The 23,699-nt window shown below is 38.0% G+C and overlaps 1 protein-coding gene across 11 annotated transcripts in view; it reads right to left on the reverse strand.

Annotated features, from left to right (window-relative positions):
* Positions 1–23,699, reverse strand: part of LOC106953609 (calcium-dependent secretion activator 1-like) — a 108,369-nt gene that overhangs the window by 58,247 nt on the left and 26,423 nt on the right. For all 11 annotated transcript variants that reach the window (XM_015042503.1, XM_015042504.1, XM_015042505.1 and 8 more), the window contains exons 2-6: positions 19,967–20,080; positions 17,670–18,002; positions 4,600–4,680; positions 4,063–4,296; positions 2,106–2,227 (exon numbers count right to left, since the gene is read on the reverse strand). In XM_015042503.1, the coding sequence (XP_014897989.1) occupies positions 2,106–2,227; positions 4,063–4,296; positions 4,600–4,680; positions 17,670–18,002; positions 19,967–20,080 (884 nt within the window). The remainder of the gene's footprint in view (positions 1–2,105; positions 2,228–4,062; positions 4,297–4,599; positions 4,681–17,669; positions 18,003–19,966; positions 20,081–23,699) is intronic.

The raw sequence follows: 23,699 nt of genomic DNA on the forward strand, positions 1-23,699 counted from the left end.
GAGACAGCTGACAGACAGCGGGTAGTCAGTGGTGAGTTGTGTTGGTTTCACGTGCAAATATCGTTCTGGCATGAAGGTGACCTTGTCTCTAAATGGAAGGTCTAATAATGGACATGACAGCAGTGCGTTCTTGGAGCTCCTCCTGCAAAATGGGTCAAATCCTCTGCATGCTAAATCTGCTCGTAGTTGTACTGTGTATACAAAAAAAAAAAAATCAACCCTTCCATCAAGTCATCAAAGTTCAATGTTAATTCATAACAGTAATTTGAATGTCAGCCTGAGTGCACGGTGGCTGAGCACGCTTAATTAATGTTTGTGAATAACCAGCAGCAGTCTGAAGGGTAACATCCATCTGGCGTGACTTCATTTGTGTGTATGCAAGTACATGTACGCTCTGTACATAGGAACACTCAACCCATCATACAGCCTGTCAAGTAACTGTCATTCAAAGTTTGCAACATTTACTTTCCAGAGGCTGAACCTTTAAATGCAGCGTAGATCCAAACTATTTTGCTACGTCTTTCAATTCAGCGATTTAAATTGGCGTAAAGTGGTTGTCTTAAGAGTGTTCACTGTCTTTTCTCTTCCAGTTCCTGTCCTCATCGCTGTCTTAACCCTTCCTCAAAATCTGTCTCTTGTGTTATCAGGATCAATAGAAGACGTTTGGGGATAAAAATAGCATATATTACTGTACATGAATATTTCATGGGTGGCTCTTTTATAGAGTGAGTTGTACAATTCTGGAATCTGAGATTAATGGAGAAGCTATTTTAAGGAGAGGATAGATTTATCTAAATTTGGACATTGCAGATGTGATGAATGAGGTCCGACGAGCTACATTAATAACCAGTACTGTGTCTTGCAAAACCTGTTCACATTTTATCACATCACATCCAGAACAACACAATAAAGTGCATAATTTTGATGTGAAAGGAGAATGACGAAAGATTTTCAAGCACTTTTACAAATCAAAATCTAAAAAGTGTGCATTTTTATTTAGGCTCCTTTGGTAATCTTAAATAAAATTGAATCCGGTTGCCTTTGGAAATTATCTTGTTAAGACAAGTGCAGCTGTCCTTTGAGGGAATCCAATGCTTGTTAGTGAACAAATAGGATCATAAAGACCAACGGAGAAAGCAGAAAGTTCAAGGAGGAAGGTGCGAAGCCAGTACACCTCTACACAATATTCCTAAGATTGGAGAAATGATTGATATCAAGCATAACTGCAAATCTATGAAGACCTGTCTATTCACCTAAGTTAACAGGTAGCATCATTATGCTCCCTCCTTAAATAAACTTTACAATTATACACACCTATATGTGTCTTTTTATTTTATTCTTTTTCACACACATTTCCAGTTAAACAGATAGAAATCTGTGATTATATTGTGACAAAAGAGGAAAACGTAAAAATAACTGGAATACTTTTCCAATGTTGGACAGAGTTAAACAATCAATTTCCACTTCCTGATTAAAAATGACCCAGTTGAAATAGTTTGGTTCAGATAGAAAATCTCAGAAATTATAACAGGTTGAGCAAATCAGGGTCATTAAAGGGCTGTCTCTAAATATTTAGAAATTCCCACCTAAAACAACATTGTTAGTACCAGCATAATTAGGATAAAATTTGATTATGTCAGTTACACCAGATTAACAGAAAATAAAAAGTTTTGTGCAAGTGCACAGTCCAATTTCTTTTAAATGTCGTAATTTACATGCAAAGTGCTTTTGAGAGGAAATGAGGCATCTGAGAGCCCCTGAAGAGCGCTGGGAATGTATCGCTGCAAGCTGAGAAACCACTGAGATGTGGGAGAGTTTTGCAACAGAGGCTTACTTTAAGTTTTAAGTGCATCTTAAAAGTCAATTCATTTAGATAAGATTCTTCTAGGATCTTATTCACAAAACTGCGAATAGTTTATTGAAAGAAAACAGCAATAGTCAGCAATTTAATTACTTTTATCTTCCATGTAAATGGAGTTTGTTTTCTGCCCTAGCAAACGGCTGCGAGTCTTGAAATGTAATATAAATAACGGACTGTGTATTTCACAAACATCGTTGTTTGTTAAATGCCGGTGGTAAACAGGCATCCGTGTGTGCACACTCACGTTGGCTTGGACGCCTCTGCTTGGTCGGTCTGGAGCTTCTCGCCTCCCTCCACCTCCATGGTGCAGTAAACGATCCTGTTTGGAGCCAGAGACTTCAGCCCCACCACTTCCATGATCACCACCTGGGAAGCAGAGCAGTCTTAGAGAAGATCGTCGAGAAGTGACTCATCTCTTTAGAGAGGTCAGAGAGCAAGAGAGTCAAAAGCAGAGGAGCGCGCAGAAAATCCATCCAGAAATACTACTAGAGCAACAATGAGTGTTTACACTTACAGCTTCTGTCTTCGCTGTGCAATAGATTCTGGGTGATTTTCCACTGAAATAGACTGTGAAAACTGCTGCTATCCTCGATGGAGCCTGCAACTCCCAATCCTCAAAACTGCTTGCAGACATAATCTGCCACATAAAGTCTTATACCTCCTCTTTATAAGCTCAGTGCCTACATCGTAGCTCATCACTTAATGTCCTTGAGTTTTTGTAAATGAAAATAGCAATAAGAATTAAAAGCAAAAAAAAAAACAACATTTTATATATTTCTGATGACTTCATTTAATCTATTGTGTTTGTCGCTCAAGAAAGGCAAAGTGCGACCTGATGCAAGTTGCGCACTTTGTGAACCCACTGCAGAATCCAAGCAAATAGCTCGTGCAAGGCAGCAGCAAAAATAAAATGTTGGATTGCTTTGTGAATTTCCTCCATGTTGGCATTAAAAGATGGGTTGACAGCTACACAATATGTACTCTATAACACATACAGAGCAGGTCTGCTGCTATGTGCGTTTCATCACAGGTGAGACCCTTGGTTGTTACTCATGGAGCTTTGCTTAGATGTCTGAGTAGTGCAAGATGTGGGCTGTAAGTAACATTGCCCCAGGTCGGCCTGAAGGTTTTCAACTGTCTTACACAGCTCTCCAACTTGGATCAAAACTTCGGTAGATTTCGCTCACACAGTTTCTTGTCTCTGAAAAATCTTTGGATGCATCCGTAAAGAAACTCCGTGGTAGAAAAGTTCCTGAAAACATCCACATTGCTGAAACTTGAATGCTTTTGCATTTGAGATTCAAGAAATCACTGAATACATCTCTGAAGTTCTAGCACAGAAATATTCAATGAATATTAAAAAAGACTGTTTCTCAGAAAACAGTTATTATCCTGACTCACTTATCAAGAATGAAATCTCAGGTTGTGTTTTAATTTAGATTTTCTTCTCAAAATGTTCAATTTTGCCAAATTTCTGCAATGATTTAATGTTGATTTCACAACAGGGGAATGCACTCGGACACATTTTGTCAATTTTTTGTGCATCAATTAACAGCGTTAACATACATTGGACTAATTTTGGTCAAGTCACACCAATAAAACCATTTATAGGATAATAATATATTTTTTTGTGCATCTTATACACCAGCTAGGTCTTAAGCCCAGCATGATGGTTTTACACCCATAATTATTGAATACCTGCTTAGGTCATTTATAAATCAAATAGATGTCGGCACAAACCTGTCCTCCAAATGTGGCAGGTGTTGTGAGGTATAATGTTTTCTTTCATGTTGTTAATGCATATTTCTTCCAACATTGTATGGAAGTAAGTCTGAGGCCATTATGAACTCACCGACTTTGAAATAGCACTGCATCATAAGGAAGAGAGGTGTGATTGCGCTCTGTTCTGTGGTGATAACTCATCTGAGACAAGCTGATAACAAGATGAGTCACATTTCCCATTAAGGAGCAGGTAAATAGGTTTTTATGCACACGTGTGTGCGTCAGTCTGTTCTTCACACAGCGTCTGCTGGACCGTCTGAACAGGTGTGCTGTCTGTTTCTATTCTTAGCGCGGAGCAGGGAAGTGTTTCTCATCGGTTTTGATTTCTAGTCCCGCTGAGGCAGACGTAGATTTGCACAAGGCGTGAACATCTTAAAGGGGTAATAGTTGTAGCACTGGTAAACCAAAACATGTATTACCTCCAAAGTAAAAGAGAGAACCACATCAGACTTGGAGAGAGTGTTCTCGTCCTCCTGGCCCATATCGATGATGGAGGTGTTGTGGCCTCGCTTCAACTTCTGGAGCTTAAACTCTCCACCTTTGGACACAGGCATGCTTTCCAGGTTGGCCATAAGCTGATTCACGGAGGACTTGAGCTCCTCGATGTACATGGCCTCCATCTCTTTGGACACAAATTTAGGGAACTTGCCGCCCTGTTGGGGAGAACAGGAAAGAATCAGATATTTCTAAGACAGCTTGAAATCAAAAGCCTGACAATTTAAAGCTTCTTAAGACCAGGTCGTATAATTTCACTTCACAATGACATAACACAAATTACCCTTCGCAATCATCCACATCTACTGAAGTATAGAACACTCTTTCATTCATTTTCCTTATTTGTGGCCTGAAGCTCACACCATGGTGCCCATACTAGTGACACCATATTTCTGAAATATTAACTATATAACAAAGCATATTAAAACCAATCTGAGTGCTCCCTGTAGAGTCTGACTCACCCTGGCAATCTGGTCTGCCATCTGAAGACGACCATCAAGCTCTCTTCTGATCTGTGCAGCCTGCTCGTCCAGATTGTCCAGCTATTGATAAAAAAAAGAGGAAGAGGTAATTCGGGTCATTTTAAGGAGAATGAGATACTTTCTAAGCCCAAGGCTCAAAATCAAGGAGCTTTATTCACACAGAAATAATGTCTGCATCAAATATGAAATAAAATCCTTATCTACACACATTGATATAAAAATGTATTCATTTTTGACTGAAAACAAAAGTTTATGTATTAAAATATGCACATAAACTTTTAGCTTCTTGCACAAGGATTATACAACGTTGTGTAGCAACAATATTTTAATAGGATACTGCCTAAATTGATTTGCTTCACAGTGACATTGTAGAAGTGCTTTTGTACCAAATTAATTCAAACTGTCCGGTAAAATATTGTGCACAAATGGACAAACCTAAAAGGTCCCACCATTTTTACAGGCTCAATACAGCAGATTTAAGGCAGATTTATTTTCTCTTCGCTGTTGCAATCCACAGTTGGCTATACACTTTGGAGATGAAACTGAAGTAGTGTCAGAATTACTTGAGGCAGCTTTCTAGAATTGAATCACAAGTCCACAAAGACCTAAAGACCTAATCTTGTATACACAATTTGAGCTGGTGTGGGACTTGGGGGGCTGGTAGGGGGAAGGTGTATTCCATACTCAAATCCACATTGATGCATCCCCAAATCAGCAAGAACACGATCCTGCACACAATTTCCCTACGCTGCTCGCATTTCAAGAATAAGGATCAAAGTTCCACCTTATACAATAATACACATCTGCAGCCTTGAAACCCATTTTTTTTCTTTTTAAGTTGTTGAGCACTTACTATTAATCATTATTGTTTTTTCTTTGATGCAAAATTGTATGCCGAGCAGAATAGAGTTATAATGGCTTTATAGAACTGAATTACAGAAAATAGGATTAGCAGTTTTTTTAGACCTCAGAATAAAAAACCGAGAGGACCCGTGAATCTCAGTGAATGTACAATGGTCTTTGGGAGCTTTTGAATGTTTAATGACGTAACCTTGATGTGGGCAATGTCTCCATAACCTCACTCATGTTTCCAGCTGCAGCTGCCGGCGCCGGAATAAATTGAAGAAACTTCTGAACTCGTACAAGAGAAATAAGCCCTTCATCAAAAAAGCAATTAGTTCATACATGAGTAACTCAATAGTTTTCCCCTCTTCATATTCAGTGTATCGCCTTTTTCCTTCCAGCAGCTGTGCAAATGATTCTGAATCACTTATTCATGTGCTAGTTAATTATTCAAAGAAATCTTTCTGTTAGTACATCTGTAAAAATAAGTTCTTTGTTTATTATGTTTATAACAACCAGGGTTTTTTTTTAAAGCAAGAAAGGAAATGAAAACAGTCATCATAAAACAATCTAATTTTGTTCACAATTATTTTATTTTTTTTTTAATTCAGAATAGTGTTTTATTATTTCACATTCTTCTTTGTTTTTCCAACACACCAAACAGGGACTTGGGTAAATTATTTAAATAAAGGCTTTCTTTGCAAACAAGAACCACACCATCCTTAAACGAATTCAATACAACACGCAGATAGTATTCGGGGTAGTAGCAAATATAGATTTGTACAATGCTATGATTTTTTTGATTAACTTTTTTAGACATCCATCCAACCATTATCTTATCCCTAGTGGAAAAGCTTGCCATCTACACAGCATTTGGATAAGATTTGTCTTGTTTAAACTTCAAATCTTACTTGTTTGATGTTCTTCTGCCTCAGGGCTCCAGAAAGCATACTGTACCATCTTATTAGATGCTTCAGTATGACAAAGGTTTAAAGATGTCTCAAATGAATTTGAAATAAGCCAGCCAACTGGAAAATAGTCTACAAATGGAGGACCTTTATAACAATGCCAATCTGCCCAAACCTGGCAGCCCAAGAAAGTTCTCCCTGAAAGCAGACCATGGCATGTTAAAAACCTTATAAAAACCCAAAAATGTCATCATGGGACCTACAGTGAACTCTTTTGGCTGTTTATATGAAAGTGCATGCCTTCATAATAAGAAAGAAACCTTATGAATGTCACTTAGTGTAAAATGTTCAAATAGGAAAAGCTTGTTCTTTTAATCAGAGAGAAGTTTGCCATAGAGAAAGTAGACAGCAAAAGAGATTTCTGGACTGATGTTCATGTACAGAATAGTCTGTACTAAATAATCTGGCTATCAGAACATAAGACAATGTTTGGCATAAACCAAATACAGTATTCCAGCAAAAGAATCTCCTATAAATTATGAAGCATCGAGGTGGAAGTGTTGTGGTTTGGGGATGCTTTGCTGCAGCAAGACCTACCAGTTTACCATCATAAAATCAACTCACAACGGTAACACAAATCAGAGGGTGGTGAAGTAAAATCAGAGAGCAATTGTAGAAAAACTTAAGCAAACCTAGAACTGTAACCTGTAACATCAGTGAGATGGCCGATACAAAATTATTCCTAACAGTATATTTCTTTCAAAAAGTTACTAAATGTAATTGAACAAATGTGACTTGTTACTACCACCTCTCTGTCTGCTGCAACTGCAGTGAATGGTGCAGAAATGCCTCTTGGCAAAAATGTTATTTTCCCACAGGTTTTGATTTTGTTATTTTTAATATGACAAGGAAATCCAATCAAAATGTAATCTCACATCTGTTTTTTTTTTTTTTTTGTAACACCAAGAAGAAAGATAGTTTGTATTTTAATTGTTAATGTGTATCTTAAAATGAAAATCAAGAACTGTTCCATTTTTGGTTTTCATAGCTGGCTTCTGAGAAGAAAATACAACTATCAAGCATTCATGGATTCAAAATGTCTGCAAGCTCTTTAATAAAGACTTTGTAACTTTATATTCCATTTAAACTTTCAGATTTTAATGCTTCAATCAAACTGGTCTTGTTACCAGAAGAAGAAAAAAATACTAGTTGCAGGGTTTTCTTTTTCTGTCTTTTTTTTCCAGCTGGCATTTTAACAGTGGCAACCTGGCCTTTTGCAACTAATGATTTAATGGCTTAAAAGGGTCCATTATAAAATTCATAGTGACTGGAATTACTGTCATCAAAATCACTGAAAAGCGGCGGTCAAGGTAAATATGATGTGCAGTCTTAAAGACTCTCGCACAGATTAGCGGTTATGAAAAATAGTGGAGCACGACTACAAAAAGGCCAATTCAGTTTCTTTCCAACCGACTGCAATCACAGAAGCACGATGTGGCATCGCACATGAAAAGATCGAAATCAAAAGCGATTTCCGCCTTGGCGCATAGAAAATATGTTGCCATCACCGCAGGCAATCCGAATGAACCACATAACTTTTTTCTGGGGGTTTTTTGTGGAAGTGTCAAGTGTTTTGAACTTTCCCTTTTCTTAGTGGTTTCAACGACAAATATAAGAAAAGCTTTGACTTCAATCGGATTTGTGTTGAAGTCAGTGTTTATTAGATTTCTGCTCTTCTGTGGCACAAAGTGTACTGATTTTTAGCTTAAAATCTTCCCTTTGAAATTGAAAAGTACTTTTCTTCACATCAACAATGAAAAAGTGTTTTAGATTAGCTGACACAATGAACTAGTGGATGCCTGATGTCTGTGTTTTGCTCTCCACTTCTCTATGCTTCATATTTCTTCTGTTGTTCTCTCAGCCAAAACATCTCATTCCTGTCATATTTGATGCTGTGAGTCACCAGTCACCAGCATGTTCTGTGTGAGATGATTAGGACAAATCTCCACCACAGTTACACTTAAGGAGACATGAACCATTTCAGAGAGCAGCACGGTCTGAGTTCACACTAAAAAATGAATCGTGGCTTGCTTGTGCTGAAATTGTGAAATCATTTATGTCTTTTGTTTTGCTATATTACCTGTAAAGCAGCCAAAAAATTATTTTTCACAGGGTACATGCAAAACAGAAATTCTATCCTGATAGTGACGGTGATGACTTTTTTAAGTGTAATGGTGTTTATTGATTAAATTCTTTCTCGAATGAAAGAACATAAATAATACAGGATAACTTAAACCTTTTTCTGTGCTTTTAAATTTCTAGGACCGTCAGCAAAGTTTGACAAAGGCCAATTTATGGCCATTCTATACCAACATGACTGTGGACAAATGCACAAAACAAAGTTCCATAAAGACACGGATGACTGAGTTTGGCATGGGGAAAACATGACTAGCCTGCAGAGAGTGCTGACCTCTACATATCACACATTTTTGAAGTTTTTTTAGTAAATATATAATGAATTGCTACTTTGAAATGTTTCATTGGCATAAAAGCCCAAATAAAAACTTTGATACTCACAGGCTTTGCCCCCATGCGGAAGTAGAGCAAACCTCAGACAAACAAACAGTGTTATAATGGCAAAGGTAGTGGAACTCAATGCATGTCTTACCCAAGACATTTTTGCCTTATAAGCCAAAGACAGAGACAAGAAAATTCTCCAACAAGTCCTACATCAGGTCTGTAAAGTTGTTTGCGAAAAACAACAGAGAAGTCAAATGTTAAACGGGCTTATGAAAATCTGCCTTCCGGAAAATGCTTAAAAATATTAGCGTAAAAATGTTGCTTAAATGTAAATACCACAGTTACTGCAGCCTATGTTATCATGCTGCCATAGAAATGCCATTGGAATTTACACACATAAAGTCAAGTATGACTACAGGTATTGATAGCTTTGATTTGACTGTCAATACCTGTTGTTATGACAAAAAATGGGATGTTTACTACCAGTTACCTTCGGGCAGGTGAAAATGTGGTAGTTGCTGTTAAAGTTTCATTCAATTGGACATGAGGTTGGCTGCAGGCTTTGATCCATTTCTTGCGTTATTCCAGACTCTGTTTGGGTTTTGGAAATGTAATAAATTGTATTCCGCCCTGGATAATTGCATGTTTCCTGTTGACTTCCTATTTTCTTCAAAACCTTCATGACTGCAGCGCTTTAGCAATGTCGAACCCCAGCTAAGGGGCGTGTACTTCAGGACAAATAGCGACCGCCGACTGGTCGGTTGCTGGCAAACTCTAGAATGATTGACAGATGGCATCATGTCAAAAGCTTTACGGTTTCATTTTATCTAACAGGTATATGAAGAGAACCGCCAGCCTCCTCACAACAATATCTAAGATTCCTTTGCAGAATAATGCATTCGAGTCCCATACAAAACACATAAAATAGTTTCTCTATTCTAAGCAACAAGTTAGGGGCAGCTGCTTAGCATACAGGGTGCCAACTCTCCACCGACTGCAATAGAATAAAAGCTACGGTAAATATGTTCAAGGTGCAACTTCCAGATAGTTTTTGATTTGTTTTTTATCTTGTGTTTTTGCATCTTTTCTGATGTCATCTAGGGCAACTGTCCAAAAACCCTAACCCTGTCCACTGACCTCTGGATTTCATCTATATGAACGAAATAGTTCATATAGTTTATGATAAAAAAAAGGATATAACCCAAACTTAGAAACAACTGAAAATAATAAAATAAAAAACTTCTTGCATTGTTGCTGCAGCTTAGCACCTGATTCTATTTTGAATGTAATGTACTCTAAACTCCTCTGGCCTCCTGCTGGGGGGAAACATGCCAGAACTGACCTCCCTCAGCCTCTGGGTACTTCACCTATTCCTATTACATTAACGGGCCTTGTCTCTCAACCTTTACCATATTGATTTTCTGCCCATTCCAGCAATCTCTCTTAAGAGAGAATGAGCCAAAGTGCACATACAGTCAGGGGAGGAGTACAGTATCTTACAAACTCAAGGGGAAAAAAGACAAACAGTGTTGGATCTTTTTGAAACTGAACAAAACTACATCATGTGCAACATTTTGTTATGTGAAAAGAAGAAAATTATGTTCTTATCATCTTATCTACCACCTTGGGCTTGATTCTGTTCACTGATCTGCAGAATATGAACTTATGTCAGCCAGATGCCTCTTAAATAAAGGACAGCAAGCATAGACAGTTAAGTCTGATGCGCTACCAGCACTGGCCACTAAACAGCCACCCTGCTATATAACCCAGAGTTCCTGTTTAGTAGAGCACATAATCAGACTTTGCCACCAGCAGCAGCAGAATGTCTGCATAGGAAGCACAGTGGTATTCAGCACAGATCACAGAGTGATGCTTAAATAAAGACCACAATGTGGCAGAAAAGAAAGAACGCAAAGACAAAATTATGCTGAAGTAATGGGGCAAATTGAATTCCTGCCTCGATTCTGTCTCAGCTGCCTATTTCCCACTGTTGTTACCAATCTTGTGTCAAAAAAAAATAAGATAAAAGAACTCCACTGGACTGTGGTGCAACTGACATCTGACATGTGCGCTCCCATAAGAACTGTCAGTACCAAGTCTGGAGATCAGCAGCTTGGCCTGTCAGCATCTGACAGTGCATTTTTACTGTCCCATCTGTGCACCTCCCTCTCCAGCAAACACGACAAACCCAAGACCATATGTCCAAGAAAACTTAAGACTGAAGTAGGTGGCAGGAGAAAAAAACTGGTTTAGTGTAGCCACCTCTAAATTCATAGCTCGACAGCAAAATTTCTGAAATGAGAGGAATGAGTGTGAAGTGTGTAATGTAAAGAGAAGTGTAGCCTGTTTCTATAGCTACTGTCTGAACAGAATCAAAAGTTAGATATTATCCTTTGAATGACAAACTTTCAGTCACGGAACCTCTGAAACTGAAAGGTCAATGCTCGCTACAAGGAAAATATAGGTGGCCACAATAACAAACTCAAAAATGTATCTAAAAATGTGCATTTATTACTGATTAGCTGCGTCGGAGCTGCAGAAACGTAATGCAGGTTAGATTACTTTAGTGTTAGCCGAGATGACAGCAGGTTAGAGGCAGGTGGGTATTTAACAGCCCAGCTGATGACACATTCCCAGGTGGCTGCTGGGACATTAGCAGCAGACAGAAAACATGACTGGGGTGAATTTTTCTGAAGAACACAGACCGGACAGCAGGGTATGATTTAACATGGAGGAGCTGAGGCAACGAGCTATATTTAGATGTGCTGGGAGTGCATGTGTGTATGCTAAAATATGCAGTGTGGGATAGAGGATACATGTGTGAACGTAGCATCTCTGCGTGGTCTTCTCAGTAAACATTTTTAATTTCTCCACATCTTAATTTCTAACTGTTTAATGCTGCCTAAAATATATCTTGATATAAAATGACAACTGATGCAAGCACACAAAATCTAAGACGAAAATCACTCACGCATTTCCCTCCATCTCTGTGGAGCACAAATATTTGATCACCTTCACTGCTCTGTTTGCACTGCAGATTAAAATGCTATTTAATGTGGAGTAGCAAAGGACTGGGCTTTTACATCAGTGTTTTGAGGCTGCACTCAAACCAGACAGCCAAAAACCAAGCACACAAAATCTTAATTTTCTCTTAAAGGGGCATCATGTACTTTCCAGACATACAATTCCATTTTATAGCATAGTCAAGTATCTATAAAAATCTTGTGATAAAAATGCTATATAACGAAATTTGTCTCTTTGAAATTGGCCTCTGTCTTGTTAAGAAGCTCCTGTTCTTTCTGACACTCTGCCTTTAGCATGTCATCTCAACAATGCTTCTCCATTATGCAGTCTACAACTGTTCTTAGGAGCCGTTTCCGATAATAAGCTCAGCAGACTAATTGCTGCTGGCTAGTCTAAAGGAAAAGAAAGGGGTTGGAGTCATTAGTTGTGACACCAAAGCGATTCTCACACTCTCCTGTTCTTCTCCACCTCCAGCCTTTTCTGGCTGTCTTCTTCTTTGAGACTGAGCAGACTGTTCAGCATGGCTTCCCTATCCTGATTGTTGCACTCTGTTTTTGTTCACACAGATCACCTGGTACTACTTTTTGGACTCGGGCACGACCCACTGTAAGACGACCAGCCCACTATAGCTGTTGCTCTATTATAACGGAAAACTACCTGAACCGTGTTGATGGTGATTTTTAATCATATTTGTAGACGACTTCATAAATGTTGATGTCTGCAAACACTGTCCAGAGTCAGAGGCAGTCTCTCCGTGCAGTGTAGCACCACGGCTCTTTCAGTGAAGAGGTAGTTCGGCAGGCATAGCAATGCTCTCATCCTCTCCCAATCCTCTGTGCAGTGAAGAGGCTCCATTACGCAATTATATCAGCTACAGGCTAAGCCAGGGAGAACTCAGGCCTCATTTCCCAACTAACAGTTGCTGACAAGACAAATTATAGAGGAAAAGGAGGAGCCTTCTTTCAGTGCTGATGGGAGGATGGTTTGCCAGTTTGGGATGTGTGACAGAAGATGATTTATGGCTGTGCAGGGTGGAAAGCGTGATCCTGATGTGCTTGTGCTTTACTTTGACACTCAGGCTTGGGTAATTCAATCACCCATTTGAGACTCGGGGAGTAATTTTATGTGAGGAAGAGTCAAATGGTGTGACTAAATATCGCAGGTCGCAAAAAAAAAAAAAAAAAAAAATCAGAGAATAAAAATCTGTGAGAAGTGTTTACTGTGCTCATAGGAAAATGATTTCTAAGTCGTTTGAAATGAAATCCATCTGCCATCGTTGTTCCTCATTGCTTATTGCTGATTGGTTTGGATTTGTGATTTTGCTTTACTAGATCTGACAGTGGGCGAAACTTGACATGCTTTCTGATTATCATCGGAGAAAAAAAAATTATTATAATAATTATCAGTTCTGCAATGAGGGCTTCACTATTTCTCATTCTTTAAAGATGAAAGACATAAAAAAATATATACCAAAGCACTGTGAACATTTTAAATGTGCTGCTAAACACAGTCAGGAAATGCCACCACTGTTTTGTTATAGTATGATCTAAGAACAGAATGATCCTGCCCTAAAGCTTTATCTACCCCCCTAACTTAACATGTGGTCCAAGCAACAAAGCTCCCATGACCCTGTTAGCACGGGCTAAGAAAGGACATCAAAATGTCTCAACTGAATTGCAAATAAACTTTAATAACATATACTTTGATACACACGTGGGGAAAATTTAATAATTAAACCACCAAACTCTTGAGTTGTAAATTTACCCCATTCAGCCCTGGGTCCTGGGTTTAAATCTGTGGCAATTTTTACTCCCAGTTTTCTTGCATGGGTTTTCTAAAAGTACTCTGGCTTCCTCCTAAAATCCAAATAAATGCACTTTACGTGAAGCAAGGATGCTAAATTGCCCTCAGGTGTGAGGGCAGGAATGATTGTCTGCACTGTTTGTCTCTGTGTTGGCTCTGTGATGGACTACTATCTGTGTGCCTCTCGGCCATTAATCGGCAGAGACAGCCCACAACTCTGAATGGAATTAAGTGGGTAGGAAAAAAAGGATACCTGAACCACTAATCTCAAAAGAGCAGCCTTCCAGTGAGAAGTCATTTAGTGAGCAGAGGAGTGACTTCGCTTTAAATCTGGCTGATAAGAAAAAAGCTATAAAATGTGGTGAAAAAAATGAATGTTTCAGAGGAATATGGTTTAAAAAAATGTGAACAGTAACAATTAAATATTTCTCTTTGCAGTAAGTAGAAGTAAATTGAGATATATTACAGTAAGATGAGGTAAAATGATATATATATATATATATAAAACAACAACAACAAAAACATGGACAATGGTGTTACACTTTGCCAAAAGCTCTGGATGTTGTTGGAGTTTATGGTGGTCATGTCTCTACAGTCCTGGAGTAAACCCAAGGACAACACCTGTGGAGTAACAAACTGGGGTGGTGGTCCCTCTTGTTTTTGTAATAAACAGTGAGAGTCTCTCAGTTACTAAAATATCGTCATTAAACCTATTGCTGAACCTCAGATCCAGGAAAAGCTTAGTAGTTTGTGTCCTGGTCTTGATACAACGAGCTACATCTTCACTGTGGAGTTTGGCTATACGGTACACACGTTTGGAGGAACTAGAGAAGGCTTATGAGCTACTCAACAAGGGCTGATCAACTTTGATGGTCAGATGTTAGAATTGTCAAACACATTGACACAGATATTGAAAAAAAAAAAAACAGATCTTTCTCATACACCATGTAAAAAAGCCCACTTGCACCAGTGCTATAAATTTATGCAACTATGCCTCAAATCCTGCACCCAATAATCTCATGTAAACACTTCATTAATTTTAGCAACCTGGAAGTTTGAAACTGGAAGCTGAAGCTTATAACTTTCTGATTGTTTTGGCTAAACAATCAGAAAAATTGTGTTTATAAAGCATTACAGTGTAACTTCCAAAAGGTCAGTTGATATTTAAATGTGGAAACGCATGAGACGGCGATGTCACCATAGAGGAAAACGTTCCATCCTGACTTAGCTGAACGTTATGAATTCCACATCCTCAATCCCAACAGACATGCACTATTCAGAATGAAAGCACACACACACATTTTAAAAGACAAGGCAAGACTTTATGTTCAACAAAATCCCCCTAATTTCCTCATATATAACATATTTTTCAATTTGTCAGCAATCATGCCAACATAGGAAAACTGTGGGACATCATTTTGAGGACTTTCTAGATTTTTTTTAAATTTAATTTTGTCTTGAAATGTAATTCAAAAAGAACTGCTTCAAAAGCACACGTTTTTGAAATTTTATTTTTTTTCAGTGCATAAACATATTTTTACAGTTTTCTGCACCAAAAAGCAAGCATGGAGCCATCAGGGAGTAGCGGCTGGTTGGCACAGCAGCTGTCTGTACCAGTCTAATCAGTCTGTTAGTCATTTCCAGGGGTGATTTTACTTCAGCATGAGACAGAAATAGAACAGTGCTTCCTTCTGACAATTTAGGATGTAACTGCAAAAAATAGTAATTCCCCAGAGACAACATCTAAGAAAGTTGGCCTCTGAGTGAAAGCCAATCCAGGAACAGCTCGGTAGCATGCTGACTGGGATGTCACATGTCCTATATAAAGAGCATTTTATCACCGAGTTGAGACGCCCATATACGACTAAATATATTATTTAAACATATCATCACCAGTAGAGACTGATATATTCATTACTGGAGCAATTTAAGTTGAGATGATACACAGAACATTTGGAGAAGCTCTAGATGTAAAAAAATGAAAGGAGGTCTCTTCTTTCTCTTCTTTGAAACGAATGTGTTTCTTCTCGCAGCCATGATCCATATTCCATTTCTTACACCGTTGGGCAAATCTGCACATACATTCTGCAGCATATATAATGCATCATTCATTGCTCAGAGCATGGCATGTTCAGAGAAATGGTATTGTGTTCTGCATCCAGATTCCTAACCTGTGGTAACAACTCTGCAGCCAGCATACAAAAGGAAGCAAAGAAAACTAGGTTAGGCAACCTCAAAGGACTGGGAGAAAAAAAACAAATACACACTGGATATGAGGGCTGTGGTGATGTATTGCACCTCTGCATTAGAAGGTTCACACTAATGAACACTCGTGCAGAACAGAACCTATATTGATTTTTGCCAACTGAGACATTCAAGCAATACTGAACCATCTAATGTGTTTAACAGCAGCTTGTGCCATCCACTTCAATATATAATCAGCCGCTGACAGGGAACGAGACAAATCTGCAGCTAAAAAACAAACAAACTAGGCCTTGGGACGTGTGTCAGATGTTAAGGTGTCAGAGGTTTTCTCTGCATCCTGTTTGTATAAGAGTTTTAATCAATCTGTAGTAGTAAGATAACAGTAGGGCTGCTTTCAGCACACCCACAGAGAGCAGTAAAGACAGCAAGGGAAGGAGAGTTATGTCTGACACAAGCGCCCCAGAGTCCACTATTATCTTCCAGTAATCTCAACATATGCCCCCCGTGATAAAGTATTACTGGACTGGTAGCAAGGGATGCATCTCAAGACACCAATTTGATTTTATCGTATCTCTGTTTGACATCGCAGCCAAGGTGGGCGAAGGAGTAAGGAATGTAATATGTAATAAATTAGAAACAGGACATAATAATGCAAACACTGGCCAGATTTGGGATCATTTGACTGGAGGTGAACCCAATTCATTAATAACTTGAAAAGGCGCTCATGGTGTCTCGCAAAAGAAATTATTTCTCCCGCCTTTTTCACATTTTGTCATGTGGAAACTTCAATGGATCTTGTTGATCTTTTGGGTGATTAACAAACCCAAGGCAGTACATAACTGAAGTTACTGGAGAAAGAAGCATCTAAGAATAAAAATAAGTGTAGTGTACTTTTGTATTTAGCCCCACTGGGTCAATACTTTGTAGAACCACACTTTGGTACAATTACAGCTACAAGTCTGAAATGTCTTACTACCATTACCCATCTAGACACTAGGGATGTTGTAAACAATTATTTTTGTAATTGAGTAATATCAGTGTATCACTAACAATTACTTTTCTGTTGCTTAGAAAACTTATAATAATAACAGTTCATTTTTTAAGTCTTGACCAAAATGTAAAATAAAATCTGAAATTATATTAAATTTAATAATAAAAATAATAAAGCAGCATTTTTGGGCTGCAAGAAGGTGCTGGGTTCGATTTCCCACCCCGGATCTTTCTGCGAGGAGTTTGCATGTTCTCCCTGTGGATGTGTGAGTTCTCTCCAGGTACTCCGGCTTCCTCAGACAGTTCAAAAACATGACTGTTAGCATAATGGTGCTACCACCATGTTTCACCATGATGGCATTTAGGGTGATGTGCAGTATTAGTTATTTGCCACATGTAGTGTGCCAAAAATGATCAGTTGTGTGTCTCATCTAACCAGAACAAAGTCTTCCACATGTTTCACGTGCTCACCATACAAATGCTAAATCTGACCTCTTCTGGCTTTCTTTCAACAATAGCATAAAGGTTTGTTATAATATTTACTAATTAGGTGACCGATTGCTGTTGCTTGCGCTGGATTTTACTTGGGACTGTTTAAAGTGGGTAGGCACTTGCAACACTTTTCACATTCTTTTAACATAAAATCCCTACAAAATACGTTGATGTGTGTGGTTGTAATGTGACAAAATCCAAAAAACAGTTTTGCCCTGCACTGTGGGCCTGTAGGATGTGCCACATGGACTATATATAGCCTACCTGACAAGCTTGGTAAAGCAGCTGATGCTCAAACTTCTTGATGCCAAGGATATTTTGGAACATCTCATATAGCTGGTCCTTGCTCAGGATTAGCTCCGAAGCGGCGCTGGCGGTCATGCGTTGCTGAGCCTTTCGTGGATCTTCATCACCACGGTAGATGGTGTCAAATTTGGCCATCCAGGAGCTCAGCACCGTCTCCTTACTGAGGCCGTCGATCTCCGGGAGGCTTCGCACTCGTTTCTCGATGTGCCTCTTGAAGACTTCCCTGAAATCATTGGCTGAGAAGCCGCCACTCTGCACCATCTTAGCCACGCGGTCACTCTTCAGGAAGACCTGGCATGCAAAAGACACAGTCAGACTTTAATATTTGTCTTGCTGATATATGTAAATAAATGCTGGATTGTCTCTGAAGATTATCTCTGTTGATGTTTCAATAAACTTGGAGACAACACATCCCAAATGAAACGTTTAGTGCGGAGGTAATTTGGTATGACAAAATGGACACAGTATTTTATTAGGTGATCATGTAGGCATGTGTGTGTTTGTGTGCATGTTGTGATTTAGTGGGAGGCGGAAAGCCTGTGGTAACAACAAGCTAACACGGACAGAGTCAGGCAAGACAATACTATCACTGCATCAAGGGAAGCAGCCATCCAAGCTGACAGCATTTGTCACTGTGACAGTCACATTTTGTTCTTCACTTCCATTCTGGCTACAAAGCAGCAGCTTCTGAAACATCACAGCACAGGAGTACATTATCATTGCTTTTCTTATGCATCTTTTCACTAAACAACAAAGGTTTTCTGTGTGAAACAGATGTTAGGTCAGTTGTTTTGGTTTTCTTTGTTATTAAGGTACATTTTTTTAAAAAACACACAAAAAAGTAGAAACGTTAGTTTTATTTAACAATAACAGTTTATTGTTATTGTTATGTTATTGGCATCATAGTGCTTATGACACTATGATGCCATCATCATTTGTTGAGAAATGTAATTAAAGTAATCTTAATGTATGCAAACTTTTGCATTTAAAGACAGCAAAAAAAAAAAAATCTCTAATAATTATTCTGGTATTTAACAAACAAATAACTTTGGTTATGCCAACTGACATAAAACAGGATACATTTACACTAATTAATGCCATAATATCATTACTTTGAATTTTTTTAATACATTGTATTTAGAAATCAGATTTTCCATGTATTGCGGGCGAGAATTGTTGCACATGAAGAGTGCTACTTGTGAATACAAATGCAATTTAGTCTTTTTCAGCACCCACTTGCCCACGCCCACACCTGTAGATTTATGGTGATTTCTAGATGTAATGGGGTACTTGTATTGTGTAAAAGTAACCAAGAAACCATTACACTGTTATAAAAAAAAGAAACACATTATGTTCATTATGCAATGTTCTTGCTTTTAGTTTTTTTCTAAATTTCAACCTTTGATGAAGTCGTGTTATGATCTGAAGTCAACCAGTTGCGTAACTGCATGACTTTTGTTATTCAGTACATTTCAGAACTTCATGCTGATCGCTACATTTTCATTTTATTTTTATCATATTTTCCAAGAAAGTGATCTCAAGCAGTAACCATGTTCAACCATGTAAAAAAATACATTTCTCTTGTAGTTTAATTTCAGGTTGATAGCGATTTACACAGTTTGCAATAAATCATATTAAACTGCAGCCGTTACATATGTCTCCTTCCTGGTTCCCTCGTCTCACAGTAACTTTAAATATTTCAGGCAGGCTCCTGTTTAGTTGTCTTCCAAAAAAAAAAGAAACAATAACAGTGACCAGCTCTCATCATTTAGTTTAATTCAGTGGCTTGTTTTTTCCATCTTGTCATTGGCTGTTAAGGTTTTTAATGTCGTGCTTTTCGGTGTTGCATGCAAGGCAGTAACGACTTTTGCAGATCAAATTGTGAGGCTGGAAAAAATGGCTGTGTCAACCACACGCTCTGACTCATAATCTGTGCAGTGAAAAGCTTCCGCCACCATTTTACCACACAGCCCCTCTCAATTCAGGCATTTTGACAAGGAACAGCTGAAGGATGTGGAGTTCTGTCTGACGTTTTTCATTCGGCAACACTTTAACATTTACTAAGAAAATAAATCAGATATAAAATACATTAACAATGGCTTAAAATATTAGAAAATTAGGTTTGTTTTATTGCAAAGGTGTAGAATGTTACATCAAGGGAGATGTGTAACAACGTAAAAACACAAAAAAACTCATAATAGAGCATTAAGCTCCTGTGCTTAAGTGGTTTTAAGTGGACTACTGTGTCTTCCTACCTCAGAGTAGCTCTGAACGGCGTTGATGAATGCTTCATCAGCTACAATTTGCGTCTCTCCATTAAGGAAGGCCTGGAAGCGGTCCTTGGTCTGCTGGAGCTGCTGCTTGGAGATCTTTGGAAGCAAGGAGAAAACAGAATAAAAATTAAAAAAAATACGTCAGACATATTCTCTTTAAAGTAAAAATCCAACGTCATGTTCAGAAGTGTTTAAAAAACAGCAAGTGGTTTCGCTTTTTGTCCCCAAATGGGTTTCTATATATTAGCCTTTTACATTTCATTTTAGATGATAATCATCCAGCATTTGAATAATGAATTGCCTTCAGCTATAAAACTGTGCAAAGTTTAGGAAGCTCATTTCAGCAGATTACAACCCCAAAACTCATTTTTTTTAGTAATAAAAAAACTTAATTTTTTATCCTTTGTCATTTATAAGCCAGAATCCACATATTGTCCTTTAACGTAGACAGTCATACAATCAAGTTGCCTGAAATCATCCATATGGATGATCTCTTTAACTCTATCCTTAACTAAGCAACTCAACAGTCTAAACATAAGATCCTCAGTTGAAAATAACTCTTTTGGGGCATTTTATATCATGGTCCAATGAAGCTGAAAAAAGCCACAAACAGAAGATATGCCACCCTAACATCACCCTACTGAAAACCTCCAGGCATCAGTTGTACTTTGACTTTCTTCTCATGAGAACTGTAATCACAGGAAGTCAAGTCATGCGCAGCAGTCTCAACAGGAGAGAGAGAGAGAAGAGCAAACACATCAAATACTTGGTGAAATTATTCTATTCCTGCTGAGCCACTTTTTTTCTTCCATCCAAGTCTGATTGCGGTTTATTCAATCTACTAGTTAGTAAAACTTAAATGATAGATTTTTCGTAAAGATTTAATGTTTCAATTCTCAGTTTTTAAATCATAATTTAATATAAACAAGTTTCTGACCCAACCTTGCCCTGTGTGGAAAGTGAAAAACAACTGGTTGTGTGTACTACTTGGTGGTTTGCAAAAAACTGGTAGGAGGAGGACGACTTCTTTTTTTGAAGAATTGTTTTAGTTCAGCCACATTAGAGGTTTGGAGAGTTTCCAGAAAAACCAGACTTTTACGGTCACAGCACAACATCTCCAACAGAGTTCATTTATAAATTTGATTAGGCCAGCCCAAAGCCTTCAATTGTTGCAGCCAGCCTGCTAGTGCATTCATAATTCAATAACAGTTGCAATTAAAAATAGGACCAAGTTGTTTTGGGTGTAGTCAGTGGGTACTATGCAAATGTACACATAAAGGTAAGGCTATGCTCATGAATAATTAATGACGAGACAAGCGTATTTCTGAGGGGTGTTTTCCTAGATGTAGTAGCTTTTCATCCAATTTTACAAACGTGCACCCCTTTCAGCTAAGTAGTTCACAGGAACAGTGTGACAAATTACTATTATGTTTTGAAGTGGCCCCCAAACCTCACCTGAGACTCAGGATTTTATAGATTATTACTATATATAGATTTAGCAAGGGAGACTGGACACAAAACTAGCAAGTAGGTGAGGGCTGCACATATTAAAGCATCTGCTTGGAAATGGAATTATGAAACCCAGAGTAACCATCAGGTGCGAAAGTTTTTTGAGTAAAATACATGATTAGTCTACGAAGAAAAATGAGAAAAATCCCACATCATTTTAATAGACAATAAAATTGCATAGCTGCAACTTTAGCTCTACAGCTAGTGGACTCCTACAACCTCTATTTATATTGACCTTGTTCACATGAAGGTGAAAAATAACTATAAAACCATGCGAGTCAAATCATGAAACAGATGGAAGTTTGAGTTCCGTCACTGACAGAATATATTTGCATTTTACCAGCAAGTTTTACTACGAGAGGTCAAAACTATTAATAATTCGGCTTCTGCTGACAGTTTCTCTTGACCAAACGGACTTTATGTGACAACACAGCAAGCTGTTAAGTGTGTGGCTGTGTGAATGAGAGTTCAAGCAGCACGCTGCAACCAGCCAGGTGGATACTGTGCACTTCCTCAACAAAGCACACTTCAAATGCATTAAGTATTTATGACTTTCAGCTTCAGTGCTTTTCATTTCACTGCTAATTAGAGAACTGTGGTGATTAGTAACCAAGCTGATAGATGAGGGGGAAAAAATGCCTTCATTTTCATTTGCGAAAGCCAGACTCTGAGGACACACTTTCCTGCTTTGCTCATATTGATCGACTCTCTGTAGCTCTTATCAAGATTGCAGTGTTACGAAGTGATTCATTTGTCTGCAATGAAGTAGGCAGTGACATTAATCATCCTTCACGTATCAATGGAGAAGCAATGCATATGTAGTGTAATTTCTTTTCACTTTGAACTATCATTTTCACATTAAATATTCTGCTTATATGTAGGACTTAACTTGTTAGAAATGTCATTCTAGCTAAGGCAGATGCCTTAAATTCCAGGCTTTATGGGTCTGGTGTCCTGCATCTGTTTCTGCTTCAACAAGCCTGAATTGAATATCTAACATCCTGACCGGATGTTAAGGACGTAATTCCTGTGATTCAGGTGCGTTAAACATCTAAAAGTTGCAGAACACCACCGGCCTTTTATGACAGATTGAGACCTCTGGTTGCACTTCTATGAGGAGGAGTCCTCTGTGGCTTTGGATTAAAATGGAGATCAGTCCTGATCCATGCAGCGTGCAGGCAGAGAGTAAAAACACTATAAAAACAATCCCCTCTGACCAGTTTACCACCATGCAGGTTAAAATATTTATCTAATTCCAAGTATTGTATATGTGGAGACATTTCACCACATAATGTCTTTAAAATCAGCCAAAATGCTGTGCAACAAAACGTGGTAATGAATTATTTACTGTTTGTATTTTCTTTGTCTAGTAACATACTGTATGTATATTTTCTATTTATGTAGATATAAGCTTTAAGATGCTGCTTTTTGTTTCACTTTTTTTATTTGAAATAGTTTTTATTATTTTTTCTTGGAAATGTAGGTTTTCTCATTTCTATTATTCCAACTGTTAGCTTTATTGGCTTTCAAATGTCCATTTTTCCAGTCGTTTTTGGCTTGATTAAAATTTTTGTGATGCCCTTTTGTTGACCTTTTACTATAAACAGGCTTTATCATCAAATTTGGTTCCAATAAAAAAAAGAAAACGTATTTTCTGTTGGCGTAGACAGCATTACTGTCATATCTCACATGATGTTCTAAAGTGTTCTGGTGCAACTGCAAATCTCAGTGCATTTTATTGGGATTTTATGTGACACGTCCACACAAGTTGTCAATTGCGAGGAAAAGGATGCATGGTTTCCAACTGGTCTATTGAAGTGCCAACCCGATAAAACAAACAGAGGTTTGTTGTTGTAACCTCATATAATGTGCAAATGAGGCGTGGATACTGTCTCAAAGCCCTGTACGGTAGAGTGTGATACACAAAAAAAGGTGCATAGTATGCTCAACATCCCTTACCTTTTTCTACATCCCCAGTTGTGTTTAAACTGTTCTCTTCTTCATTATATCATGTTCCACATCCACAGCACTAAGCAGGGTAGCGAGGTGTTTTTACATTTCTAATAATACTTAAGTGCCACTTCATAATTATTTGCTGACTATAGCCAGAATTTTATATATATATATATATATATATATATATATATATATATATATATATATATATATATATACACACAGCTGTGTCTAACACAAAAATAAATTT

Source organism: Poecilia latipinna, unplaced genomic scaffold (assembly GCF_001443285.1).
Source record: "Poecilia latipinna isolate Pla-1442-1.1 unplaced genomic scaffold, P_latipinna-1.0 Scaffold592, whole genome shotgun sequence".
In the NCBI taxonomy this organism is placed as follows: Eukaryota; Metazoa; Chordata; class Actinopteri; order Cyprinodontiformes; family Poeciliidae; genus Poecilia; species Poecilia latipinna.